The 26,639-nt window shown below is 44.2% G+C and overlaps 4 protein-coding genes across 13 annotated transcripts; 1 reads left to right on the forward strand and 3 right to left on the reverse strand.

Annotated features, from left to right (window-relative positions):
• Positions 1-497: 497 nt before the first annotated feature.
• Positions 498-4,340, reverse strand: LOC136537621 (uncharacterized). The gene is made up of 9 exons (XM_066529568.1): positions 3,994-4,340; positions 3,613-3,677; positions 3,453-3,501; positions 2,478-2,572; positions 2,209-2,294; positions 2,057-2,116; positions 1,892-1,973; positions 1,066-1,179; positions 498-971 (listed from the first exon to the last, which is right to left on the reverse strand). Exons 1-9 carry the CDS (start codon positions 4,208-4,210, stop codon positions 807-809), a joined length of 933 nt encoding a protein of 310 aa, XP_066385665.1. The 5' UTR covers positions 4,211-4,340; the 3' UTR covers positions 498-806.
• A 940-nt stretch (positions 4,341-5,280) lies between these two features.
• Positions 5,281-11,669, forward strand: LOC136514923 (uncharacterized). 10 transcript variants are annotated; one of them, XR_010773900.1, is made up of 6 exons: positions 5,281-5,722; positions 5,953-6,239; positions 6,411-6,511; positions 9,021-10,572; positions 10,648-10,843; positions 10,926-11,669. XR_010773900.1 is itself a non-coding variant. In XM_066508632.1 (5 exons), exons 2-5 carry the CDS (start codon positions 10,681-10,683, stop codon positions 11,367-11,369), a joined length of 399 nt encoding a protein of 132 aa, XP_066364729.1. In that variant the 5' UTR covers positions 6,807-10,572; positions 10,648-10,680; the 3' UTR covers positions 11,370-11,669. The 10 variants fall into 10 exon arrangements, 1 of the variants encoding a protein (XP_066364729.1); XR_010773899.1 differs by having other exon boundaries at positions 5,968-6,239; XM_066508632.1 differs by lacking the exons at positions 5,281-5,722; positions 5,953-6,239; positions 6,411-6,511 and having other exon boundaries at positions 6,807-10,572; positions 10,926-11,012; positions 11,133-11,230; positions 11,319-11,669.
• A 6,047-nt stretch (positions 11,670-17,716) lies between these two features.
• Positions 17,717-19,433, reverse strand: LOC136537622 (probable glucan endo-1,3-beta-glucosidase A6). The gene is made up of 2 exons (XM_066529569.1): positions 18,035-19,433; positions 17,717-17,885 (listed from the first exon to the last, which is right to left on the reverse strand). Exons 1-2 carry the CDS (start codon positions 19,431-19,433, stop codon positions 17,845-17,847), a joined length of 1,440 nt encoding a protein of 479 aa, XP_066385666.1. The 3' UTR covers positions 17,717-17,844.
• A 1,546-nt stretch (positions 19,434-20,979) lies between these two features.
• On the reverse strand, positions 20,980-24,837 carry LOC136537624 (DNA-directed RNA polymerases II, IV and V subunit 8B-like). Its single transcript, XM_066529570.1, has 5 exons — positions 24,667-24,837; positions 24,229-24,306; positions 23,207-23,364; positions 22,882-22,979; positions 20,980-21,311 (listed from the first exon to the last, which is right to left on the reverse strand). Exons 2-5 carry the CDS (start codon positions 24,299-24,301, stop codon positions 21,200-21,202), a joined length of 441 nt encoding a protein of 146 aa, XP_066385667.1. The 5' UTR covers positions 24,302-24,306; positions 24,667-24,837; the 3' UTR covers positions 20,980-21,199.
• Between the last annotated feature and the right edge of the window lie 1,802 nt (positions 24,838-26,639).

The following is a 26,639-nucleotide window of genomic DNA, read 5'->3' on the forward strand; positions in this document are numbered from 1 at the left end:
AATAAATAGTAAAAAATAGTTCCTGATATAAATGTACTAGAGAGAAAGAATATATAAAAATAATTAGGATAATTTATAAATAGTATAGGATTTCTGATATAAAATTATCTTCTATATTTTAGAAGTTGATTATTAGAAACTCTTAGAGATGACCTTCTTTATTCATTCCAATACCTTTTTAGTAGTTGTAAAACTTTATATTTTTATAAAGAAAATATGAGGTACTCTCGAAGATCTCAGGAAAATACAGGGTGTAACGAGTTTTGACAAGGGGTGATTCTCCGGAACTCCTGGCTCAGGTTTACCATCATTAGGCGAAAAATACAAGGGGTGGCATTAGTCAGTTATTAAGCTTGAAGTGGTTGAAAGGGCTAAACATGTGATGACCATGTTATTAGGAATCTGTATCTCCGAAAACACATTGCAGAGTGAAAACAAAGAACAACCGAGAATACCCGTGACGGAAAAAGATAAAATGCTCCGAGTCGGGATTCATATACAAAACAAATAGTCAGATAACAATAAAAAACAACAGGTACACCTTCATCAGTGACTGATTCAAAATTTTGTTTGTGCTGAAATACAATCGGAGGTTTCTTGATCTATAGTAGAACATCCAATGAAAAAGAAGCCATGCATATTTCTAGGTAAGCAAACAGGTGTTGTACAAGTACAACCCATGGCCTTGGGAGCATCTATTTTTAAGCCTTGCAATGTTGGTGCCATAAAAAAAAGCATTATGCCACATCAATTTAATTTAACTATCTATCAACCAGGCCACTGTGAATGTGCGAAGCTAGTTGATATTAGCTGAGTTTCATGTTCTTCAACATGCTGCTGATAAGGGGCACCTTTGATGGAGCCTGTTGTTTGTAATTCTTCAACAGAACTTCTGCAGCCAAGCTCTGCAGCTCCGATCCCTCTTCCTCCCTGTTCCTTCCTTTGGTTAACTGATTGATTGCCGAAGTACACTGGGTGTTTAAGATATGCGAGAGAATCAATAATGGATCACACAGAAAGAATCAACTAAGAGTTCAAGTTTTTCCTATACTAGTATGGCCTTACCAGACATACACCAAAGAGGGCTCTTGTATTCTTGCCTCCAGTCAACTGGATTGTTGATGCATAGTACTTCTTAGCTGTCTGAAGATTTTCCAAGCCACCCATAGTGTACAGAACCTTCACAACAAAAGTATATATATACACTCAATAATCAGTATGATAAAGTTTTTAAAAACCGGCAGAACCACATACAGGTGCAGCACAAAATCAATTATGCTTCCCATTGAACCAAGAAACGCCTATGGTTTGTTAAGAGGAATGTTGAGTGTGACTGAGTAAAGTGGGACAGTGGGATTGACTCTAAATTCCAAGTCAGAGAGACAACAAAAACAAGCTGTGAAATACAACTAAATGTGTCAAAAAATTACTAACTAAGATTAAGTGATTAACTGTATGCCTCGCAGGTAAAACATCAGCAAACAGGTAGCTGGTGGAACCAAAGTTAGTTCACTAGTTAAGAGTAATTGTATGCCTCACAGTTGTTACAAAGATGCAATGCATTGTATATATTGAAAATTACAGCCCATATCTAAAGGAAGTCGTCACTGTGAAACATAATCACATCAAACAAATAGATATATTATATCAAATCCTTCTTTTATAAAAGATCACTATTTACTAAATTATAACTCTCTTGAATAAAACAATCCTCCGTCCAGACCCGTCTGGACATCATCAATAACTTGGCATGCTTTATTAGATTTTGGATGTTTCCCATCATGTTATGATGTCAAGACCTTTGCTTGAAAGCATAATCGCGGAATCTTTTTTTTTTCATTCTTTCTTTTTGGAGAGGGGCTGCTTTGAGCCTTTGAGTAGTTCAGATCACCTCAGCATAGGCTATATGATAGAGTGGAATAGTTGGTTGGGCTAATATTAGCTCCTCATAACAAAAGGCAGCTTGCTTGTACCTGATAAGAAATGGGAACAATTTAGTATTGTGGCATCCATATCTAGCAGATTATGTAGAGTGAACTGATATCGAACACCTTACATTTGTAAGGAAACGTATGTTTCAGCAAGTTCTCTCCAGGCATCATGATCTGCCATAAATCTAATACAAGAAAAGAATTGATGTGTTATACCAAAAGGAAATTACAGATAACTACACCTTGCTCCTAAAACAAAGTGGATGCAGATACTTACAATTCCAGATACTTATTGAGATAATCAACCACTATCGACATATCACCTTGTGCTTTTGCAATAGCAATTTTCCTCTTGTGGACAATCTGTCAAACACAGAAAGCATTCACTGTAATGTTAAATGGCATCAGACAAGGTTCAAAAAACTTTGAACCTTGGAATTTGACTAGCTCAACGGGCAGAGAAGATTGGCAGATTGCACTACTACTGCAAACCAAGTCTCTAACATGAAAAACGAGAATCATCATCAAAACCACGATATGGCATACCTGGTCAAATGGATTGTTTTCCAGGATTAGCGCATAGGCTCTTTCAGCTTCACTCCATTCACATTTCGCTTCAAACAGAAGAGCTTCTAGCCGGGCTACATTTTAGGGCACGATCAATTCACCATATACAGAGAAGTGACCATCGTACCAGCATCATAGAACTCACAGATGTCAAGTCTTCCATACATAAAAATAAAAAATCAGGAATTTGAGTCTTAGATGTATACATTTATTTTTAACTTTTTTAGTATGCACTACGATTAAGAACTCAATCACTAGATCACATCACCAACAATATCGAACTATCCAATTGCTTTTTCTTACCATGTTCTTAATTAAAACATCAACACTTTGCCTTTATAATTAATATAGAATGCAAGTATAATTATTTAATACTTTAACTTCAAAAATTCACACTTCCACCTTCACTGAGTTTAGTTTAGCATATAAAGAAAGGTGAGAACTGACCAAAGTACCCAGCATGGCAGCATAACTCGGCAGATATCATGTCTTTTGAACTTGAAACGGAAAATCAGAAATTGTGCTGTTAGATGAGCCACATCACCTTCAACGTTATCCAATTGCCCTCTTTTCTACCGGAATCTTAGTTACAATTTTGTGTTGATACATTAATGTAGAATAGATGCATACTTGTTTAACTTCAAATAAACCAACATCCGGACCTATAAGGTTCATTAGATCCCCTTCAGTTGTACTTGCCAGGCTGTATTTCCGGGGATGAAACAACCATCATGATGATATGAATACAGTGCAGGTGTAAATCTAACCCAGATAGCTGTATTTTACAACTATGGTCGAGGCTAGATGATATGTTCAAAAGATTAATGTCGAATCAGCTAAATTCTTGATCAATCTATATTTATTTATACTAAAACAGTTTCGTCCTTGATCTGAAGGGTATGTTTAGGAACCATAATAGTCTCTCTAAAAGTTGAGTTCAGTAACCGCACTTACCAACCCGGGTGCTGCCAGGAAATTGCTTTGAAAGGACTCCGATACAGTCCTGCAAATCCATCAAAAGACCACTAGATTGAAGTTATGCCGCCACGCATCAGACAACAAGAACTTGAACCAGAGAGCACTGTCTGTCACACGGTTACAGAAGAAACCTCACCTTTGCCACATCGAGACGCTGGCAATCCATTGCCGCCGTGGCCACCTGCTCGTAGAGCGTCCACTCTGCACCGAAAGAAAGCAGGCACACGTTTACGACCAGGGGTCGGAAGCTGCAAAGCTCGCGGCCATATTTTCGCAATTTCGACTAGCAAAATCACAGAGGATGCGAAAGATCCAGCAGAGACATAACGCGATCTAAGCATCTATGGGGCGGAATCGAGAAGGGCTGAGCAGGGCAATCCAAATCCACCACGCGTGAGAGACGGATAGATCGTGCCGGCGGCCGGGATGCGAGACCAGGGGCGAGATCTATGCATCTACCAATCGGGACGGGGGCGGATCAGCGAGGGTCAGGGGAAGAGAAGGCAGAGCGCGTTACGTTCTGAGGCGAGGCCGGAGCGCGCGGAGGCGTTGTTGAGGAGGGCGAGGCCGACGCGGAGGACGTGGGCGGGGCGGCGGGCGCGGAGCCGGCGGGCGAGGCAGAGGTACTCCCAGGCGCCGCCGCCGCCGTGCTCCGCCTGCTCCTCCAGGCGCAGCAGACGGGCCTCGTCTTCCGCCGTCGTCGCAGCCGCGACCGCCGCGACTGCCGCCGCCATGGGGGGATCGGCTGACTCGATCGGGCTGTGTGGTGGACGTCGGGAGCGTGGAGGCGGAAGGGAGGGGCACAGCGCAGGAGCACGGGTGAAGTCGTTGTGTCGCGGCACGGCATGCTGCCAGAAGCCCAGGGCCGAGGGATCGAGGCGAAAAGCGGGCGCGGCTGCGCTGTTCGCGTGGCTGATAAGATACCATTAAAAGTAACGTTGCCTGATTTATTAACGAAAAAAATATGGTTTATAAGGCTGGGTTAAGTTAGAGGAAAAGTTGGAATCTGGGTACCGTAGCACTTTCGTTTTTATTTAGTAAATAATGTTCAATCATGAACTAATTAGGCTCAAAACGTTCGTCTCGCGATTTTCAACCAAACTGTGCAATTAGTTTTTTTTTTCGTCTACATTTCATGCTCTATGCACGTATCGTAAGATTCGATGTGACGGATAATGTAGCACTTTTTTTTAAACTATTCTTGGAACTGAACACGGGCTAAGCCTAGTGAACGGGTCGATCTTCTTGTTACTGTTAGCCATCAAACCTTCTGGTTGCTGTTAGCCATCAAAGCCCAGACCCTAAGGTACTGTTTAGTTCCACTTTATTTTGTAAAAAAATTTCAAGATTCCCCGTCACATCGAATCTGTGGACACATGCATGAAGCATTAAATATAAATAAAAAATAAAACTAATTACATAGTTTAGACAAAATTCACGAGACGAATCTTTTAAGGCTAATTAGACTATGATTGGACACTAATTGTCAAATAACAACGAAAGTGCTACAGTACCATTTCCAAAAAAAAACGCCAGCTAAACAAGCCCTAAGCCCCGCCCATAGCGTGCAGCTACGAATTATTCTCTCATCACAATCACAATCACGTCACATCACAACTAAAAAAAAACTAAAGAGTGACGTTTTGGTGCCACAATCGAACTTGGGGTCGTCGCTCTACCCGTGCGATCCGTAGCCTCTCTCGCGCGCGTGAACGCTCTGTCCGGAAAAAAAAAGGAAGTCGCATTCCCAATCAACTCCCTATGCGATGTCCTTCCGAAGTCCCACGCGCTCCCGAATGCTCTTTCCCAAATCCCACCTCCAATCACGCTCTTTCCCATCGCGCAGCCGCGCCCGCACGCCTCAACCTGCGCCCTCCCCCCTCGCGCTCACCCACGCCGCCGCCGCGCCCTCCACACATCGCGTCGCCGCCGCCGCCGCGACCGCCCCCTCATGCCTCCTCGTGCTCCTTTGCTCCTTTGCCCCCTTCTCCCTGGCCAGCAGTGGCGCGAGGAGCCCCTCCCATGAACGGCAGCGATTGGACACCTCCTTCCCGGTTGGCGACGGCGCGCTGGCCCCCCTCCGGCCACCTATTTGAGGACGGCAGCGTACTGCAGGGCAATGGCGCGGGATCCAGAGCAGTAGATGAGGAGATAGCGAGGGTCGTACCACAGTTGTTCGTCCAACTCCCCATTGCCATCACACCTATGTCGAGTTATCCGACTTCCACCTCTGATTTCACCCAACGGTGAGCTTTTTTTTTTTTTTTTTTTTTACACATTGTGATCATCAGTCATCACTATCGATTATCTGTTGTTTGTGATCACCGACAGAACTAAATTGTGGTAGCTCTAGATTGCGTGCACCGGAGAGCACAACATAAATACATAATGAAAGGATTGGTGAAGAAAGGAAGAAGTTTGGCAATCATTATTATGTTTGCAAAACGAATTATCGCCGCTATTCCTTAATTTTCAGGTTTTATGATGGCAGTTTTACAGCCCGGTGGAATCGCTGAGATCCAAGGAAGAGAAGAAGCGGAGGGAGGCCATTGTGGCATAGTTCCCTGTCCCCAGTCCTTCAGCATCTAGCCTCAGACAATGCCAGCCCCAATCCTTGTTGACAGGTAAACCCTGATCCCTGCAATGGCTGTGGGCCAGGATGCAAATAGGCAATACGGCTTCCACCATCTGTTTGGCTGGTACACCAGGAGGAAAATGGATGGCCATGGCCTTGCTGCAAAACAGGCTAATGGTCTCTCACTGGTATGCAGCACCACCTACCATGCGTACCCATTCAGTTTATTGATGTTAGATGACTAAAGCTATTCTGCAATTTTCAGCCAACAACATGGCTTCAAAGTTAAATCAAATGTAGGATCCACCATCAGAAAGTTGATGTACCGACCAACTAAACCTGTGTGTTTGTGTTTCTAGGATCAACCATCCGCAAGAATGTCCACTGGTCGAGCCTCGACACGTGTCAGCAATCATCGGAATTGAAAACAAGCATGATTGGCCAACAACGGCTTAGAGAGGTATGGCTCCTATTACTGAACCTAACCAAATGCAACTGTTAACTGAATTCCTTGTGTTTCGAAGTGTTTGATTCATGCCTCAGTTTTCACCCCATTGTCGGCCAATGAATATAGTCATGTGCAGGTATACCACCTCGGCTAAAGCCTAAAGGTATGTCATTTTGGTTGAGTTCAGTACTCCATCCGTACTAAAAAATGAAGTCGTTTTGGACAACGCTTGGGTCAAACATTAGGAATATAAATTATGAATAACTTTTAAGTTGTTGAGTTTGGAAATGTAAAAACCATATGTATAGATTTGTCTTGAAAAATACTTTCACAAAAATTTACATATATCATTTTTTGATGAATATCTTTATAAAAATAAGTAGTCAAAGTTATGCTTTGGAGACCGTATCGCTGTCCAAAACGACTTCATTTTTTAGTATGGAGGGAGTACTCAGCATGGTGAGATCCTAGACCATATTTCCACTCAATTCTCTTATGTTAGTTTTGTTCCTAAAATTACCTTGAGTAGAAGTTAAAATGAATAAATATATATAGAGCTTGACCTATGGACTGGAATATGATATACTTTACTGTAGAGGAACACAACAACCGATGGTTCTATAAGCTCCGTATTTTTTGCAATGGTGTATCTGCAATTTTAAGAAGTGTACACATCATCTCACAGCTAAAAAAGACTAAAAGAGACATTTTCTCGTGCGACAAAACATTGGGGTCGTCGTACTACCGTACGGCCTGCGATCCCGCGAGTCCGTGTGCCGGCGGGTGGGACCTCTCCACGCACGCGCAATCAACCCCAGTCACCAGCAAGCAATCACTCTCCACCGCATGCGCGCCTCTCCTTTCTCTGGGCTCGCCCTGGTGCGCGCCACTTCAGCACTCCCCGCGCTCGCCCACTTGGGTCACGGGCCGCGCGCAGGTGGCCTCGAACCTCACGCCGCTCGACCCCGCAGCCACGTTAGCCTCTGCGGCCTGCGCCCGGCCGCCTCCGCCGACGCCGGCTCACTCTGGGTCTCTTGGGTCACGGGCCACGCGCAGGTAGGCTCGAACCTCGCGCCGCTCGAACCTGCCGCCGTCCGCAGCCACGTCCGGTCGTCCGCCTCCGCGGCCTACGCCCGGCCGCCTCCGCCGAAGCCGTCTCGCTCTAGGTCTCTTGGTTCACGGGCTGCGCGCAGGTGGGCTCCAACCTCGCGCTGCTCGACCCCGCCGCCGTCCATAGCCACGTCCGCCTCCGCGGCCTGCGCCCGGCCAATCGCTACTACGCCACGTCTTTGTTGGCCATCTCATCTCCCTTCTTACTGTGTACAGATTTTTTATTTCCAATCTTAATTTCCTGGATCCATAGCACCAAGGTGAGTTTCTGTCGTTTTCCCCTCTATCCCTCAGATCTGAATAGGAAGGGTCCCTATTAGTTAGTTCCTTGAAAAGCTAAACTGACACTTTTTATTAAATTAAATAGCTAATTACGGATAGTTTTTAGAGATATGCTGTAATTTAGTACTTGAGATAACCTGTAAATTTAGAATGGCCGTGCATACTACTGGCATTTTAGACTAAGGACATTCAGTTTCAATTATTGTGCATTTGGTTTCCATTGACCATGCAGTGCACCAGCTAATAACTATACTGACTATTTTGAAGGTATTAGAAAGTGCGAAATTTGGTTAGCATGAGATGCATCTGCCATACTATACTGTAGTAAAAAAAGCTTTTGTCGTGCTTTAAATTTCAGATCATAATTCCCTCAAGTTGTGCTGAGCGCTTACCAAAAGAAAACCATCTTTTATGTGTAATTTTCAGAACTAAGTTAAACTGTACTAAAAATGTAGTACGAAGGATCTAATTTTGATTACTAAAGGAAAAGTTACATCTAGAAGCCTAGAACAAAAACAGAAAACTCTCGATAACCTCACCTCCCTAAATCATTGCCTTATTAATTGAGCTTGACCAAGACTACTTTGCTTCGATTCCCCGAAGTAGTACTTTGCAATAATCCATAAATCCATGTTCAGGGCCAATGATTTAGAAGGCATTTGAGTTTATAATTATGTAAATGCAGAGCGCAAGGAAAGAGTCAATGGTTTTGAGGAACTTTAATTTTTGGGACCGACTGTAGTTCAGTTGAAATTTTAACGAGTCAGTGATTCACAGTAAAATCTATTCCAATCACAGTACTAAAGAACTGACAGTCAGCATATATTGCAACAGCATGAAGGCCATGGCACCATTCTTATCTTTCTATTTGGTTGCTATGCTTGCTCTCCGGTAGGTAGGTGCTAGAAAGTTTACACAGTGGTAGTGCACCAGCAGATTCAGACAAACATGTATGGTCCTTGTAGGCAAACATTGTATGGTCACTCTAGATGATTAGGTCAATTTCAGTTTTAGGGTGGCCCAATTTCGTTGTGGGTTGAATGATTTCTTTCATTCTCTGAGTTCTGATTTCGTTGTCTTGTATTGAAGTGAGCAGTGGCATTCTGATTTCAATGTCTGTTCTGTGCAGGTTTTTCTCTTCTTTGTCTCATGCTGCATTTCTTGTACGGCATTGGCATTAGGTGACTAGCACTTACGGTGATTTTTGAAGCACTCAGTCTGATTCCGGTGATCAGGTGATGTCACTGTGCACTGTTTCATAGATACCCCATAGTTTTCATAAGTCTGTCTATGGTACTAGGCACATGTTTAAGGTACTGTGCATGACCTGAGTTTGTCCTCTTCAAACTAGGCTGCTGCTATTTATACCCAAAAAAAATTTCTACTAATTACTTATATGTAATTAGACTGGTCTAAAATGATAGTTTGATCGATATTCTGATTTTTTTTGTTCGTTCAACACTCCATATTTGATAGATTTGGACAAGTGTCATCCCAGATTAAGTAAAATTTCACAAGAGACTTGAACTAGGTTATTCAGGACTACATGCTTTCTTCAACGATTTACAAATTCTTCTACTGTGCTGAATGTCATGTGATGGCACAAAGAATGTTCCCTTGCATAACTGAAAAAATGAGCCGAGTTAAAACTGCATAATTCATCAATCCATATGAAAGATGAGTACATACTGCATACTTTGATAATTAGGATCAGCATGGCACACAAAGATGATTTAAGTTTGCTGAACCTTCAACAATCAGGCTTGCTTAATGGAACATCACTAATTCACAAGTGTGTATAAGAACAGATTTTACACAGAAGCACAGATCACAAGTGTGTATATATTCTCTGCTGACACTTAAGAACAGATCATTGCATCTTAATCAAAAGCTGTTGGCTTAAGTGATGTACAATTGTTTATGCATATCATTTCATCTTAATCAAAAGCTGTTAGCTTAAGTGGATAGATGAAGTGTCATGTGTGATACATTTTTTTTGTAAACAATATATTATCAAAGGAGTGTTAATACTAATTTACTGACCAAATTAGGAACTAAACTATTGAGAATACACATTTGGTGCTATGGATCTGCTCCCCGTCATCACAGTCCACTAACGTCGATCTCTAAAGTACACTGTTTGTGGTTGTAGGAATCTCTTAAGCAATAACTTAAAAAAAAATGACATGGAAAAGTAGAAAACAGTAAGGCATGGTTGTCACTTAGGATGGAAAAGAAACATAATTATGTGGTCCAGTTACTTTCTTATCTGAGACAAACCTGCAGCAACAACTAAAAAAATTTCATGAGTAAGGATAACACATACAAATTCAGCAGTGTGACATGTAGATCTTCCTGTATATGAATCACATTTGTTTTCCGTATTTGATTTGCCACTTATTGAGTAATGGATGCCTATCATTTTCATGGAACAGTCGTACTACAAAGTAACAAGAATGAGTAAGGAGATTTTCTCTCACGACACAAAATAACTCATGCTTCATGCATAGTCCTCATGCAAATTTGATGCAGCGTGTCCAACTATATTTCATGCTCATGGTTTCCCAAATGCTAGACACATATATATAAGTTACATAAGTGACAGGTAGTGTTGATGGACACGCCAAGGCCAACCGGTGATCGGGTACCTTTGGGGGACCTTACAAATACAACACATGGAGGTATATAAACTTTTACAACCTCTCTACATATTCTATATTCATATGTTTGCAACTCCTCACCAAGCTTTATTAAAGGGAATCATACCCGACCAGGGTTGGTGCCACTAGATGGAGATCCTAATGAGCAGAAGAGGCAGAGGGAGAGAGAACGGTATGCAACAATGTCTGATGAAAAGAGGAGTGAAAGAAACAAGAAACGCCGTCAAAAGGTATAAAATGAATAACCAAGAGAATGTTGATCTTGATAACAATATGGCTGCCCATTCAATAGGTATGGTGATGTTGCTAAGTATCACTTTAATTGTCATACGTGTTATAATTAATAACAATTTATACTATGTTTAAACTTGCAGATGGGAATACAACTAATGAAACAGACGAAAATAGGGACGGGCTCCATAGGCAATCAACCTACAATAATGACTTCCAACAATTATCAGGTTACTTATTCTGCTAATAAAAGCTGAAATTATCGTGGTGACATAGTTTGCTTATTGTATTGTTCAATTTTTATTATATGGTTATATTTATACACGGCCGGGTACTTTTAAGCAGCATAGGTGGCACTGGTGATGTGTATGACATTGACAGTGAGGAAGATATCAGCATTGTTCATGATGAAACGGAGACACTTTTGTATCCATTTCCTGATATTCTGGTGAATCGTGCATGTGTTTGTTTATTACAATTGTGCTTAGACACCATCCTAGCGTGCATTGATTAAGATGTCATTCCATGATATATAGGTTCTGGATATGCACCCAGTCCCATCAACCGGCTTGTCACGTGTCCAATAGAGAGCGTGATCGATCACGAAAAGCTGCAATGTCTCCTGAACAAAGGGCGCTACTGAATAAACTGAAACATCCTCAATGTAATTTAAATAGATTGTATACATTAAACTGCATGATGATGCTATTTAAATAGATTTTTTTTTGAATAATATGACCCCGCAGTTTAAGTTATTTATTCAGAAACATTACCACATGTCGTTGTCGCACTTGCCACCGAGCGTGCGGCTTAGAGACCACGAGTTAGGGCTAGGAGCATGGGGGTTGTAGGTGTTGAGCTCACCTGCAGCTGCAAGAAAAGAGGTTTGTGACATGGAGGGTGGAGAACTTTGTTTTTCCTAGAACAGTCCCTTTTGATTTTGATATGTCTCTTTTAGATATGAACTATTAGAAACAACCAATAATGTATTCGGTGTATACAATCGAAATACCTTATATTTTCAAAATTGAACATGCTCTTCTGTTGCTTACAGCCGCCATTGATTGATTTCTAATTAACAAGTGTCACAATATAAGAAAATTAATAGTTACAAAACTATATTTATGATGGATCAGTTGGAGTGTCATTTGTGGCATGGAAGTGGCACTTTGATACAAAAGTCACTTAGGTTCGTGATAAGAGTGTCGGGACTGAGAAAATCATAATCTTGGATTTGGGCCAGATCTTAACGAGGGACTATGAGGTTTAAGTGCACGATATGAATTTGTATATTTGAGTTATTTTATTGTGCGATCCGTATGTTTTTAGTAAAAAAGTTTAGTTGACCCATAGTAACGCACGGGCACAAATTTAGTATTCTAATTAATTATAGAAAAACATATATCTAAAGCTATAACAAAAACTTTATGTTAAAGCATACCATATTGTATGTTCACTATGTAGATCTACTCATATGGAGTTCAACAAAATTGAATTTTTCATTCTATGATTTTTCTGTGATTTAATATGATTTTTCAAAGATTCAACGGAAATAAATAAAAAAAGAAAAAGACAAAACACTGTTACTGTAGCAACCACCGTCCAAAACCGCTTGGGGTCATTTGACCGGTTTTGGAAAGTTCAGGGGGTAGAAAATCTGGTTTTATAGTTTGAGGTGAAGTAGTCCACCCTGAATAGTTGGGGGTTTATGTAGACTTTTTCCTAAAAAGTTTTATCTCTATTTTTTAGCACATGATTTAGCATAGTTTCAGCTCCAGACTCAAGGTTGGATACGTAGAGCCTCTCTGTGAGGAATTGGGTTTCCCAAAACGAAAGAAGCCATAAAAGTTATATTTTAGTGGCTTCGGTTTCTAGCTCCAAAATGGTTTGGGCTTCATCCTTTTTATCTTATAGTTTTGGTTTTAGAAGTTGTTTTTGTGTGTGCTTGTTTGGTAGGCTTTTAAGTCAGCGAAGAAGCCATGACAAAAGCCCTGCCAATGAGGGCAGTAGTTTATAGGTCAAGTAAAGGTGATAAAATAAATTATTCAGATGTCATGACATATCTCTGGCTCTAAATCTAGAATTTCTTGCAGGTATAAATATTAAGTTTATAAAAATATCTCTTGTGACTTTTTATGACACTCTGTTAGGCCTCTTAGAGCATCTTCCATAGTATCTAAAAAACTAAGTCCTAAAATCTTCATTGGAATATTTCTAAAAATATTAAGTACAAAGGAGTGGAATACACCCCCTCAACAATTTTTCTTTTACTCATTCGTACAAACATACTTGACGTCTCTCGTGTATACTTTACCACCGACCATGGACCACATAGCTCGTCGTCCCGGTTGTCCATTCCGACATCCTAGCTTACACCTAGAATCTTCAGTGCCTGCTCTAACTCCTAGTCTCGGATCCGAGAATAATGCCCGGAGATCCAATTCCAACGAACCTCCACGATGACGGCGATGGCCGGCCATCCCAGACAAACACAGTGTGGAAGTAGAGCCAGCCAGAAAATCGGACCCCACTACCAAAACTAGGAGCGTTCTTCAGTTGTTGCAGCGTGTAAAGCTGTTGGCATCACTGGTAGGACCCATATGGCAGAAAAAAAAAGTACACAGAACCACTAGCTAAAGCGAACTAGTACTCTGAATCGGTCAGGGAAGTACCAACAAAATCATATTCTATTGTTTTGGCACCGGCGCAAGTAGTTGCGTTGCTCCTTGTTTTTCTGGCACCGGTGTAAGTTGGAATCACTCGCTGCAGTGGGAAGGAGCGGCTCCCAAAGTTCTCTTTCCTCTACAAGCACCGCTCAAACCTTACGCTGTGGAGGGCCTAACTCACACTCATAGGCTCCAAAACAGGATATCCACTGTCTACTCTATCTCTTAGTAATCTCATTTCTAAAAACAGTGATCAGAGATCCAATTCCAACGAACCTCTAGGCAGAGGTAGACAGTCAGGAAACAAATAGTGTTTAGGAAAAAAATGGATAGGGAGTTTCAATAGCCACATATCTTTCCGTGTGAATGCCTCTGTTTTCCCATGCGCAGATAGTTTGGGAGCTAGGATAAGGAGCTATTGGAGTGGGGGTTTTCCCATCACGACAAAAAAACAAGATTGACAGTTAGGTTAAACGTGGATAAATAGATAACAGTCTCTTCACCTTATATTTTAAAGTGCTACCAATGACTCATTTGGAGTTGCTTTTTCACCCCACAAATCCTCAGCCTCTACTAGAAAGGTAAAATCTCTACTAAAACATGGAGGTGATTACATGCAACACAATGTAAACAATCAAACACAACTTTACCAAAACACGGCTTCACCATGCATGACAACCAAGCATTGGAGGATCGACTAAGTTTTATGTTGTCTTGGGCTATGTTACATAATGTCTAATATATACTAAAGCTAATGCGAGCAACCAATTACACCCAAAAGGCAAATAAGGGAGATTGTCAAATTAGGGCATCGTTGGAGCCATTGAATACGAAGAAAGTAGGGGTGGAAGGGGGGACTCTTGGCACCTCAAACAACTTATGGCATCAGCAAAGTCTCTTTTCTCTCTCTCTCTATTTCATCCCCTTATTCTTTTTATATAAGACTTCATAAATTCTTCCTTTTGTTGTCGGCCTTCGTCTTGAGCAAGATTTATCAATAATTTGTGTATAAAACCATGGAGAAACACTGTGGTCAAGGTATGGATGACACAAAAAAATATTTGTGCTTAGTGTGGATATCCAAAGAAGTTTGTAAGCGTGGAGCAGGGCTAGATGCCGATTTGTTTGATCCACATCACACATCTAAGCCTAGGCATCTGATCTGGGGCGCTAGCGTCGGATAGAGCCCGCGCAGCGAGCGAGCGCCCCAGTAGCAGGCACGTGCCGTCTCGGACGTCGCTCGCACCGTCAGACTGCCCGCGGGGCCCCCTCCCACTTTCCACGCGCATCCCATGTGCAACACCCCGATCTACATTTGAAAACATTGAGACGCAACAATTGCAACATATAAAAGAAGACAGATAAAACACTTGAACATATGCATCTGAAACACTTGCAAAACACCTAAAAACGCTTGAAAAAACTATTGCAAACCTATGCAACATTCAGATAAAACACTTGCAACATATTTGTTAAACATATGCAGCATATAGATAAACACACTTGCAACATACATCTAAAATATAGATGAAACATTAGGATCAGATGCTTGCAACATACGTGTACAACTATTGCAACATATGCAACATCGCGATCTACTTTTGCAACATCCAGATGAAACAACATAGGCCTGTAACATGTCTGAAAACATCTGAAACACTTGAAACACAGCATCGCCGGTGGCCATGGCCTACCTGGTGGGGAACTACGGTGGCGCAGGCCTCCCCTTCTTGCCGACGGTGCGAGGTGGATGGGGGCGCACACGTAGGCCTTCGATCCCCTGCCTCCCCTTCTACGACGGGCGAGGTGGATGGAGGCGCGGTGCTGGATGGTGGCGCAGTGTGGGAGCGTGGAGCAATGCACAAGAAGGGGCCGGGTGTGGCACCGCTGTGCTAGAGAAGGCCGCGGTGGCCAGCCCCTGCGATGGAGAAGGCGAGCGGCGCTATTTTTTTTTTTGAGAAGCCGTGAAGCACTGCGAGCGGAGCGAAGTGGGGTAAGCAGCGCCCGGGCGGGACACCCGCTTCTTGGCATTACCGTTTCTCTAATGATGTGTTTATGTGGTGTTGACATCAATTAACATATAATAATGTTATAGCACTTTTTTCTTAGAATTTTTTTATGTACTATCGAACAGGAACAAAGGAAAATGTTGTATTTGGGTCACGCCGTTATAACTTCACTGGCTTTACAAGGAAACAATACTTCACTTGTGAAACTACCTGTCGGGTTCATAAACCCGCCTGTGGTCCCTCATGGACCAGCTTCCCAAAGGCTCGGCCCAGTAGATAATGTTGCAAACGATGCGCAACTCCTGGGCTAGCCCAAAAACCTAAACGACAGGCCGAAAGGGTGATCCAAATCTCCAACCAGAAGGCATGGCCAAGGATTAACGACGCTCGCTTCCGACTCTAGCCCGCCTCTCCGACCGAAAGAAGAACAACTCTCACTTCCGACTCCAGCCCGCCTTCGGACGGTCTCTCCAACCGGAAGGTCTGGCCAGAACACCACTTTCAACTCCAACCTGCTTCTCCGACCGAGAATAAGTCGAACCCCTGCTTACAGCTTCTCTTCGACTGGCGCAATCAGAGCCGACTGGGACCAACAGACCGGGCACGCCCGCTCATTCAGGACTAGGAAACGGATGGAGAAAGTAAGGTAGGGTACTCAAGTCAACCGCAATACCAAGGACCGTGCCCTGTACACCTGCGCTCAGGAATAAACTTCGAGCACCTAGGCTCAGGAATAAACTGGACGTATGACATGTTGCCTGAACTAGTATAAACCCTGTGTCATTGAGTGCTAGGCCACCTCCGATCACAACGTACAACAAAACTACAAATATTTACATGTTGGTCACTTTCTGCACCGACACTACCTGTCGGGTTCATAAACCCGAGATCCCTCATTGACCGGCTTTCTAGCAAAGGCTTGACCCAGCAGACGACGTTGCGAATGACGTGCAAACTCCTGGGCCGGCCCAAATACCTAAACGACAGGCCAGAAGAGTGATCTAATCTTCGACTGGAAGGTCTCGCTAAAGGAGGAACAACGCTCGCTTTTGACTCCGGCCCGTCTCTCCGACCAGAAGGTCTGTTCAAAGAGGAACAACGCTCGCTTTCGACTCCGGCCCGCCTCTTCGACCAGAAGGCATGGCCAAACACCGCCTCCAAACTCTGACCTGCGTCTCCGATCGGGGATGCACCGAACCCTTGCTTAAAGCTCTTCTCCGACTGGTGCAGTCAGAGCCGACTAGAACCATCCGACCGGGGATGCCCACTCGGTGAGGACCAGGAAATGGACGAAGCAAGTAAGGCGACTCAAGTCAACTGTAATACCGGGGACCATACCCTGTACACCTGCATGATAGTACCATACAACCTTCTTGGCATGTCAGAACTCAAGCAGTGTTGTGGACACCGATATTTTCCCTATAGTGTTGTGGGCGTCATCAACTCTCATACCAGACAAACACAGTAAGGTTCCCCCATATATCTCTAGGCATCAACAGTGTTGTGGACGTCGGCATTTACCATACCAGACGAACATGGTAAAACCCCCTACATGCCTCTGGGCATCAACAGTATGACAGGCACCGATATCTGCCCATACCAGAAGAAGACGACGCAATCTCCTACATACATCTGACATTAACAGTGTTATGGACGCCTACAATCATCTTGTATCCGACGGCGTGGGCAACAAGACTTAGCATACGTACACTCTCTCTCTCTCACTTGTAAGGCAATCCCCTTCATCTATAAAAGGGGATACGCTCTCTCCCAAAGAGATAGATCCCCCAGTTCACTTACATCGATTCACCCTCTGTAGCTTTAGACACTCTAAAGCTACACAAAGCGCACGCTCGAACACTTAACACATAGCGGAGCTCCCGTCGCTCTCGGCCCTTCAGACCAGAGTCCGACCGTAACCCCATCTTTCTTCCTTCCGTTTGTAACCCCACAGCAAACTTCGAGCACCTGAGCTTAGGAATAAAGTTACCGACCAACTCAAACTGGACGTAGGGCACATTGGCTGAACCAGTATAAACCCTGTGTCATTAAACGCTAGGCCACATCCGATCACAACGTACGGTAAAACTACAAATATTTACGTGTTGGTCACTTTCTGCACCGACACTACCCTTTCTCTTTTTTTTCTTTATTGATGATGCTCAATGGTGAGAGCAATATGTGAGAGAACCTATTGCTCGGGATCGATCCAACTGCCGAACTGCGATACATGAGCACAAAGAACTTTGTGGAAAAAAAACGAACATGAACAGTGATTTGCGGTAAGCCAACTAAATCCGGAAAATAGAATGAAACGGGAGGCAACAACGTGAAGGTAAGGACACTCAGTTCTCGATCAGGGATTTTCCATGAAATGTCAAGCCCCTTCACTTCAGTAGAATGCTTGGAAACTTGCATGATCCATGGCCTGTGGAAAAGAAAAGAAAAACATTCAAACCACGTGAAATTTTAAAATTTTGGCTGAGACAAACAAAGAGCATTTGTATATGTATATCCCCCACTGAACGAAGACCAATGAACAATATATGGCAGAGGAAAATGGAAGTAAGTACTGACTGGGATCGACGGTGGTCTCCACGGCGAAGCCGGCGAAGTAGCATCCGCCGTAGTCCTCGCTGAACCTGTTCCAGTGCGCGCTGAACACGTAGCTGGCGTGCGCGCTCACCGTGTCCGGCAGGAAGCACGCGCCTCCCGGCCGCACGGGGTCACACAGCCCCGGCACGTCGGCGCACGCCGCCGCCACCTGCGCCCTCACCGCGGTCTCGTTCACGGGCCCCTTGTCCGTCGCCACCACGCACCACAGGGGACCTGGGTACGGCCGGTCGTTGGACGCCGGCGGCAGTGGCGGGTACGACGCCAGCGACCGGCGCCCCGTGAGGTCCACCTCGTACACCGCGCTGCCGTTGGGGTAGAACAGTCCCCAGTGCCGCTCCGTGCCGGGCCCCCACTTGTGGTCCTCGTTGAACAGCGCGAACACCATCGCCGGCGCCACGCGCGCCCGCGGCCGCCGCGGCGTGCCGGCACCGGACGCCAGGTGCCGCGCCAGGTTCCGGTTGTACGTGGCCGCGTTCCGCACGTTGGCGCCGAACTGGTCCAGGTCTCCCACCGTCGGCCACCCGGTCTCGGCCAGCGCCAGCCCGACGCCGCAGTGGCCCGCGCGGCACATGGCGGCCACCACCGCGTCGAGCATCTGGTCCAGGAGGTTGGTGTACGACAGCCCCGTCCCGGGGTCGCGGTACACGTACCCGGCAGCCGGCTCGAGCAGCGCGTACGGCAGCGGCACCACGGTGTGGTTCGCCGACCAGGTGAAGTAGGTGTACGCGTCGACGAAGAGGCGCGAGCCGGTGCGGTCCAGGAAGGCGAGCAGCGGGCGGACGACGGAGTCCGCGATGTCGGGCCTGAACGCGCCGGCGGACGGCGGGAACACGTTCTGGCCCTCCAGCTCGTGCATGCTGAACGTGGTGCTGACCTTGACGCGGCCCATGCCGTGGCGGCGGAGCGCACGGTGGACGTTGGCCATGGCCGGGACGAGACGGGCCCACCGGGACCTGGCGGTGGGGTCGGAGAGGACCTCGTTGCCGACGAACAGGTACCGCAAGCGCGGGTTGCCGCGGAACGGGAGCAGCGTGGCGGCCACCCAGGCGTCGGCGGCGCGCTGGGAGGCCGCGAGCGACGGGATGAGCTCGTTGGGGACGCTCGGCACGAACTCCAGCCCCGAGGCGGCGGCCGCGGCGAGCATGGTGGCGTTCGCGTCGTAGAAGCGGATGGCGGACGCCCCCGCCGAGCGGGCGAGCTCCAGCCCGCGCTGCGGCGGCGGGAGGTTGTCGCCCAGCGTGCCGTAGTTGACGCCCAGGATGTGCTCGGCTGTGGAAGTGGATGATGATGCTGCTACGCCCGGCGGTGGCGTCGCGGTGACGATGGCGGCGAGCACGAGGAGGTGGAGCGGCGTTGCCATGGTTGAGCTCAGGCGTAGCTGTGTAGCGCTGAGTGGAGTGACTAGCAAGCAGTACCATCAGCTGCTGGATTATACAGTACCGTAGATCTGAACAAGCATTTCACTTTCACCCATGCATTTCCCCCCCTTAAAATAATGGACCCGTGCAACATGCATTTCGAAAGGAAGAGAGTAAGAAACACTTTGGGACCTCGAATTTGATTCTGTGTTGTCCATATTCGAACTTTCAAAATGCTTATCCAGGTTTCTAAACTTACTCATCGTTTCACATGGGGTCGAAATCATCAAAATTTAAGTTAATTCGTCTGCGTGGCACAGTAATTGTGCAATGATATGGCACCAAAATGAAGCTCACATATCAATAGCGGGGAGAGAGAGATTCACATTCCTGAACCAAGTTTAAGGATCGGCTTTCCATTTTTCAAAATGAAGGCAGTAAAATACTAAGACAGATCCACCTGCTACTCTGCTAGGCCACTTGCAGATATATCTATCTATTCAGCATTGTACTTCGTTTCAAAACGGGGGCAGTAGAATACCTAGACAGATCCACCGGCTACACCACTTGCACAGATTATCTATTCAGCGTTATATTATCAGAAATGTTATATAATATATATGTGTTTTAAAAAAAACACATGGATTTTTTTCTCCCTCCCTCCATTCTGCTGACGCCGCGCAGCGCACGCACGCATCTCCGTTCTGCTACTCTGCCGCGCATGTTACTGGGTACGGTGGCGCTCCACCTGGCAACCGGCTCTGCTCGATCGGCGTGGTTTCTCACTACTGTGCTCTGCGTGCGTGGTGCAGCTCGGTCTGTCGTGTGGCCGACCGGACTGCCAACTGCGCCGCGAGCCGGAGTGGGCGGCGGCGGCGGCTCCGAGGTAGGCCTCTCCTCCTATTCCTCTGTGATATGTGATTTATCTTTTCATAAAAAAAAAATCTTATGATCGGTAGATCTATGATCTCCTGATTATCTGAAGAAAAGAAAGCTAAAGACGACTACAGGTAGAAGGAGGACGAAGGTTGTTGAATCTTAATTCTACGATGTAAAAAAAAATCATATGTTAAAACTGCATAAAACATATATGGCCGTTCGTTTAGAGAAATTTAGAGAAATTTGTGAGAGAAAAATACTGTTCCGGATGAAAAAAAAAAAACAGATCAATCTGGGTTTAAGGGCACGCGAACGGAGGCCAGACTATATTATATACTTTATGGTAGGAGCGACGAAAACGAAACGGGGAACACAAATCATGCACGTCAATGCCACGGTCCTAAACTATTCAAAATAACGCACAAAAGATCACAGCACAAAACCTGGCAACACAAAAGTTAATGTCTCTCTGATAGACTGATGCCCGACTAACGTACTACATTCACACCGATCTCATTTAGGGCCTGTTTGATTCTAGAACTGGAAATCGCGCCTGGGCCATGCAGCTCACCCAGGCTGTCGATTTCCAACTCCTAGGGCTGGATCGACATGTCTGGTCGAGCGCCCGAGGCCAGGTCGGGTTCCAAACGACCCCTATGCACATCAGTCTTTTTGACAAGAAACGGGAACTCATTACCATGAATCCATAATGAAAGAAAACAGTACTCGTGACAGCATAGAACAAGCTTCACCCACGGAGTCAAGGTCAGGAACCATGGATGGAAGTTAAATAAATATGAGCAAGGCCAAACACCCATAGCCCTCAATGCGATTAAGTGAACGATCAGCGCTAGGATGTTTTTGGAAGTTGTCACATTCAGTAGTAGTTTTACACCTTGCGCATCAGTAGAAAGAGCCTCTGATCCAGCTCAAAGCTAGCAGCAGTGGAAGGGTCACCCCTGAGCAGCATCAGGAGACCACCGAATGATGCATAAATCTCCCTGGAAGGGGGAAAAAAAGGGTACCGCATGAGAAAGACAACACCTACTTTAAAAAGAACAACTGCGTATACAAAAGAAGATTCAGTTCTACAATAATATGAAAGGTTTAAACTTTAAAGAAATCAAATGAGGCCATTTCAGGTTTAAACTTCAAACAAATCAACTGAAACCATTTTATTCCTTTCTTCTTTTTTGCGACGAAAGAATAATTATATTAGATAATAGCTGAGTATATCAACACGTTACAAGCACTCTGGATTATACAAATATCCAAAAACTGATTTTCATCTAAATTATAACCACGCTGTGAATAGCTCCAGATCTCAAAACCAAACTTGTACGATGCTTTGCAGTATGGATGACCGTATAGACAAACACTCGGCAAAAGGCCTGAGAATAGATGCCCAACGAACGACGGCCAACATTCATATAGACGGAGTTGAGAAACTTCTTCTTTCTGGTGTCTTCCTTCTTTCTACCACCGAAGAATGGGGAAGACTAATCTGAAACTTATTCTCCCTAGTCCTTTATTGTGGCTAGATATAACCACAATAAAACGGAGAAGAGACAGGAGAAAATTATTCCGTGGCAGCGACACCATCTCCGCCTTGATGTCGTCGTCCGAAAATAAAAGTCTCCATGTCGTCAAACCAATGAGGATGCTGACGTCGTAGTTATCGCCATCATCTTCAACAGAGCCGCCATGGAGAAAACGATTCCAACCTGCCCTCTCGCCGTCGCCGGAGAGGAGGAAATAAATCCCCAAAACAAAGAAACTTGGTATGGAGAAACCCTAACCCTAAAGACTCGATCTACTGGGAAACTTATTAAAACGATGGATCCCCACTCCCTCCGGCCTCCGGCGATATACCAGAGATGGGAGGGAGGGGGACCAACGGTGGTGGAGACGGGTGGCAACAGCGGCAGCGCTTGAGTCGCAATACCCTGGAAGCCTTACCAAGACACTGAAGTGACCTTGAAGGACTTTTCTATATCTATATGCAAGTAATGCTATTATCAGATGAAAATAATATGCAAATAAAATCATTATTAATGGGATATCCGAATCAAGCTCTTTTGATGTTCAAAAGTACTTTGCAGAATCAAATTCTCTCACAAGCGAGATTGTCATATGGGCTTCATCAGAATATATGGCTACAATTTCTTCAGTACCATGAATAACATTATAAGCTTTATAGTGGTTGTGTTCGCTTTGATAAGGTAAAACAATGTGGAAATCCTTCAGTCCTTAGTTCAGAAATCAATAGTGGATCCATGAGCTATCATATACTGGAAGAGCTCACCAATAGGATAAAAATATTAATACACTATACGTAGTACGTGCCTGAACCGTGACTTGGGGCTCTTGGTGGGTTTCAACTCTAGCCTACCCCAACTTGCTTGAGACTGAAAGGCTATGTTGTTGTTGTTGTTGTACACTATACGTAGTAGCATGTAACAAGTGAATCAAATACTCACATGCTAATAAAATAAATTCTAGTGCATCAAAAGGTGCAAATTGCTACATTGTTCGCTAGTTTTCAGTTTAAGGATAAGCAGAAAACCATACACTTTAGCATTTTGGCTGGAGGAGGTGTCTTCTGAGATTTTGTAAAGCTTCCCATGCATGACGTACTCATAATTGTCTGCCAGAGTTTTTCTACCAGCCTGAAAATTATATAGTTTATGTTAATTAGATCTTATCTACACACCTCAACAGCTAAAATGAAATCCTGCAACAAGGAACATTGGTGGTATCATATAGACCCAAAGCACATTGAGGATATCATATGAACCCAAGACACAGTATTAACTGGATGCTGCATTGCATCAGTCAATATCATTAAAATTCAAGTTGCATGATGCAAATTTCACAAAACGGCTAAATTAATCACCTGTGTATAGTATCCAGTATCTGGAGTGCCATCCAAATTCAGAGTAGGTGCTAAAACCATGTTAAATTTCTCACCAGCATGCATATGATAAACATCAGTAGCAACATCTAGCTGCATATACATATCTAACTGCTCACTGCGTGCTTCGACACGAGAAACTGTACACATGCAAGAGAAGAACAGAACATGAGCACAAGGTCATACTAGAACAAGGCTGGTAATTGAGCATAGTTAGTTAACTCATAATATCGACGGAAGCTATATAAAGTGAAAAAGAAGCAGTGGATAGATGAATGATACGCTATACAGTGAAATATTTCAAGATAAGAACCTTTAGAAGTTTAGATAAATTTCAACGGTTGCATGCATATTATTTCGATACAGAGTGCACCTTTAGATTTTAATAGTATGTCCTACAGGAATGTACTTCGGATAGCAGAAGAAAGAGATTTTCAGGACAAAAACAGTATGAAAGCGTTGTTTCAGTCAGGTTTACAAAAGACATTTATAATCATTATTACCCAGCAAAAAGTCATTATCATTAGAAGATTCTCAAAATATGACAGCATGGATTGCAGTGTGAATATTGGGAAGGTATTTCATGATAGTTTCAACCTCCAATTACACAACAAGCACATGGTGCAACGAAATATCAGGAAAACAGCTTACAGGTATCGGAGTAAATGATCCGCGTTCTCATTATTAATGCAATTCCATTGCCTGTTATGCTTAGACTAGAAGGGGCCAAAAGTGTGTCTGAAGCCTTTTCCCCCCTCCTCTAACAGAACCATGAGCATCCAGATGGTGAAATCTTACTAAACCATGAGCGATACTGAATTACTGATATGAGCAAGGTAAACTAAACTAAGAAATCATCAGTTGTAATTGTCATTACACTATTACCACAGCAACATACTCCATGCTATAACACAGTACACAGTACTAAAAAAAGGAGGAACCCTTGCTGCTCATTCAGAAGTTACCTTTGTTATTGGTTCAGATTTCAGAAAGAAAGAATTTACCTCTATCAAACTTTTTGCCATCAGGGTCGAGCCTAGTGACGACGAAGGTGTCCTCGAAGAGATGCTCAGACATTTCTCCTGGATAAAAAGGAGAGTGACTGCATAAACCTTCAGCTGACTTGGCAGTCACTAAACTAGTCCGTGAACCAAAATCAGGCAAATAAGACGCGAAATCAGACTATGAGCTACTAATCACGCATCAAACTTCAATCGAGACAGTGGAAGCGAGCGGTCCACGCCGACAAAAGCGGACGGCCTTGTGCCTCCTCCCAGGGGCGGATCCAGTAAAGGGACATGGGTGTACACATGTACACCCAATAATTTTTGCAAAAACTTCGAAGTTAGGAGGCTTGTCAAATAGCTAAATAGCTTTAGGTTAGGGTTTCGGTGCTCAGCTTCGCACAGCATAAGGGAAGGGAAGAGAAGGTGTGGGAGTACCTGGTGGGTGCTCGTCGCCGGCGAAGAGACCAACGAAAGCCTCAGCACCTGGCCTAGGGCGGCGGCGGCCCAACAGTCGTCTGAGAGCGAGAGGGTAACCTAGTAGCGAGAGAGAGACAGAACCGAGGAGGGAAGGAGATCTCGGAGGGAAGAGGGGATGCAGGCATGCAGCGGACGGAAGGGGGGGAATGCAGGTTATGGCTTCTTGTGGGCCGTGCGGACGGAAGGGGGGGAATGCAGGTTATGGCTTCTTGTGGGCCGTTTTTTCAGTTTCTTTGAAAAATTTCTTTTTTTTATTTTTCTTTCCCTCCCTTTTAAATTTTTATTATTGTTGATTTCATATCTATTCTCTTTATTGGACACTATACATGGCTAGTACAACATTTTTGTTTTAAATAACATAATAGAAATTTTATATCTATTCTCTTCGGTGGACACTATCACGGGCTAGTAAATATATAGTACATTGTAAATAAGTTGAAGAATTTTTTTATATATTTTATTAAGGTTGAATATTTTTCTATTGAAGCTAGAAGCCATTTTCACAAGACATATACCAATTTCACGAACCAAGAAGCCATAACAACATTTTTCTAAAATAAAAAATAATTTTCTCTACAAATAGGTGTTGGTCGGCTCTAGCTCACTCTCTTGGACATTTTGATCATTGATACATCCTTGTGAGCTGCGGGATTTCTTGTTACTCTTGGTGGTTGTTGCCACTTAGACGACACAACGGGGGACTAACTTGTTGGCAAACAAGTGAACTTTGGGATAAAAATCACAGTGATATCTTCTTTCCGTTGGTTTGCGATCTTCATAAATAAGCTTGTATGTACTTTCATATATATTGTGCTTGTATAGTTATTCTTGTAATTAGTTAGCTTATTACTTTCTTTGCTTGTGCAGCATAGAAGTAGCTCCTTTGCGTAACTAATTGGCTTGAGTAGCCTTGTTAGTTACATCGCTTAGTTTGTGTAGCTAAATAATTTGAACTCTCAAGTTTGTCTTGTGTAGCTTTGCCATTGAGCATTGCTAGTGAGCTTAGACTTTGTGCGCTTTTACATCACTAGTTGTGTAGGAGTTTTTTCGGTTGTTTGAAGTACTATTTGCATAGGTTTGTGTGACTTTGTAAGCTAAAATTGTTAGGTGAGCTCTAACTAGCTCGACACCTTTGTTGCCTAATTAGGATCTTTGTAAGATGTTTGAACTTAGATGGATTGGTGTAGTCTTGACTAAACCATTTAGTTTAAATTCCACATTTATTTCGATTAGCCATAGCGCTTAAGTTTTAAAAAGGACTACTCACCCCCTTTAGTCCGCCATCTCGATCCTACAACCATCTGCAAACACCCTCGCCAAACATGGCTTTGAAGACCGCAAAATCCACTCGTCGTTAACGACGAGATCTAGTATGCACTGAAAGAATATAAGATAGAGGAATCCTCCAAGGAACACATGCTTACAATCTTCACCATCAAAACAGAGTGTTGAAGATTCCGAGCCATACGGTAGAGCAGACCAAAAGAGGAGGCTGAGATCGCCAAATCAAAAGCCAACCAACTCATCAGCTGCCAAGATTTGAAGAAGATCAACACATCCGACACAACAAACTCTCGGTGGTCCTTTGCCGACGCCAGATCGAACGTCGTCGAGATAGAGATAGACCAGAGAGACATTATTACAAAGTACCATCGTCACCACCACCTCATCGATGACACCAAAACCAAACATTAGATCAACCAGGATCCACAGACCTAATCTAAAACTATGAAGAGAAAAGGGATCAGGTCTTTGCTCCTCTGTCCACCGGTGAGATCATCAGTTAACAGAGAGGAGGGCGACTGAGCCAATGTCCTATGGAGAGGGCAGCGGTGGCGACGGTGGATGGGAGAGGACGACGTCGACTCTGGCGTCTATCTCAGGCCTTCTGATAAGTGGAAAAATAGTAAAAATAAAAAGTCTACTTCCTT

This window comes from Miscanthus floridulus, chromosome 2 (assembly GCF_019320115.1).
Source record: "Miscanthus floridulus cultivar M001 chromosome 2, ASM1932011v1, whole genome shotgun sequence".
In the NCBI taxonomy this organism is placed as follows: domain Eukaryota; kingdom Viridiplantae; phylum Streptophyta; class Magnoliopsida; order Poales; family Poaceae; genus Miscanthus; species Miscanthus floridulus.

What these genes read in the sequence shown, in the direction of transcription:
- LOC136537621 (XM_066529568.1), bottom strand. Translation starts at nt 4,210, where the DNA reads ATGGCGGCGGCAGTCGCGGCGGTCGCGGCTGCGACGACGGCGGAAGAC. An exon ending in AGCGTCTCGATGTGGCAAAG is followed by an intron (nt 3,502 to 3,612) that starts GTGAGGTTTCTT and finishes ATGGATTTGCAG; the next exon opens with GACTGTATCGGAGTCCTTTC. An exon ending in ATCATATAGCCTATGCTGAG is followed by an intron (nt 1,180 to 1,891) that starts GTGATCTGAACT and finishes TTTGTTGTGAAG; the next exon opens with GTTCTGTACACTATGGGTGG.
- LOC136514923 (XM_066508632.1), top strand. Translation starts at nt 10,681, where the DNA reads ATGGAGATCCTAATGAGCAGAAGAGGCAGAGGGAGAGAGAACGGTATG. An exon ending in TATGGCTGCCCATTCAATAG is followed by an intron (nt 10,844 to 10,925) that starts GTATGGTGATGT and finishes TTAAACTTGCAG; the next exon opens with ATGGGAATACAACTAATGAA. An exon ending in TGACTTCCAACAATTATCAG is followed by an intron (nt 11,013 to 11,132) that starts GTTACTTATTCT and finishes TAAGCAGCATAG; the next exon opens with GTGGCACTGGTGATGTGTAT.
- LOC136537622 (XM_066529569.1), bottom strand. Translation starts at nt 19,433, where the DNA reads ATGGCAACGCCGCTCCACCTCCTCGTGCTCGCCGCCATCGTCACCGCG. An exon ending in GGAGACCACCGTCGATCCCA is followed by an intron (nt 17,886 to 18,034) that starts GTCAGTACTTAC and finishes TCTTTTCCACAG; the next exon opens with GCCATGGATCATGCAAGTTT.
- LOC136537624 (XM_066529570.1), bottom strand. Translation starts at nt 24,301, where the DNA reads ATGTCTGAGCATCTCTTCGAGGACACCTTCGTCGTCACTAGGCTCGAC. An exon ending in TGGCAAAAAGTTTGATAGAG is followed by an intron (nt 23,365 to 24,228) that starts GTAAATTCTTTC and finishes GCATGTGTACAG; the next exon opens with TTTCTCGTGTCGAAGCACGC. An exon ending in TCCAGCCAAAATGCTAAAGT is followed by an intron (nt 21,312 to 22,881) that starts GTATGGTTTTCT and finishes TCCCCCTTCCAG; the next exon opens with GGAGATTTATGCATCATTCG.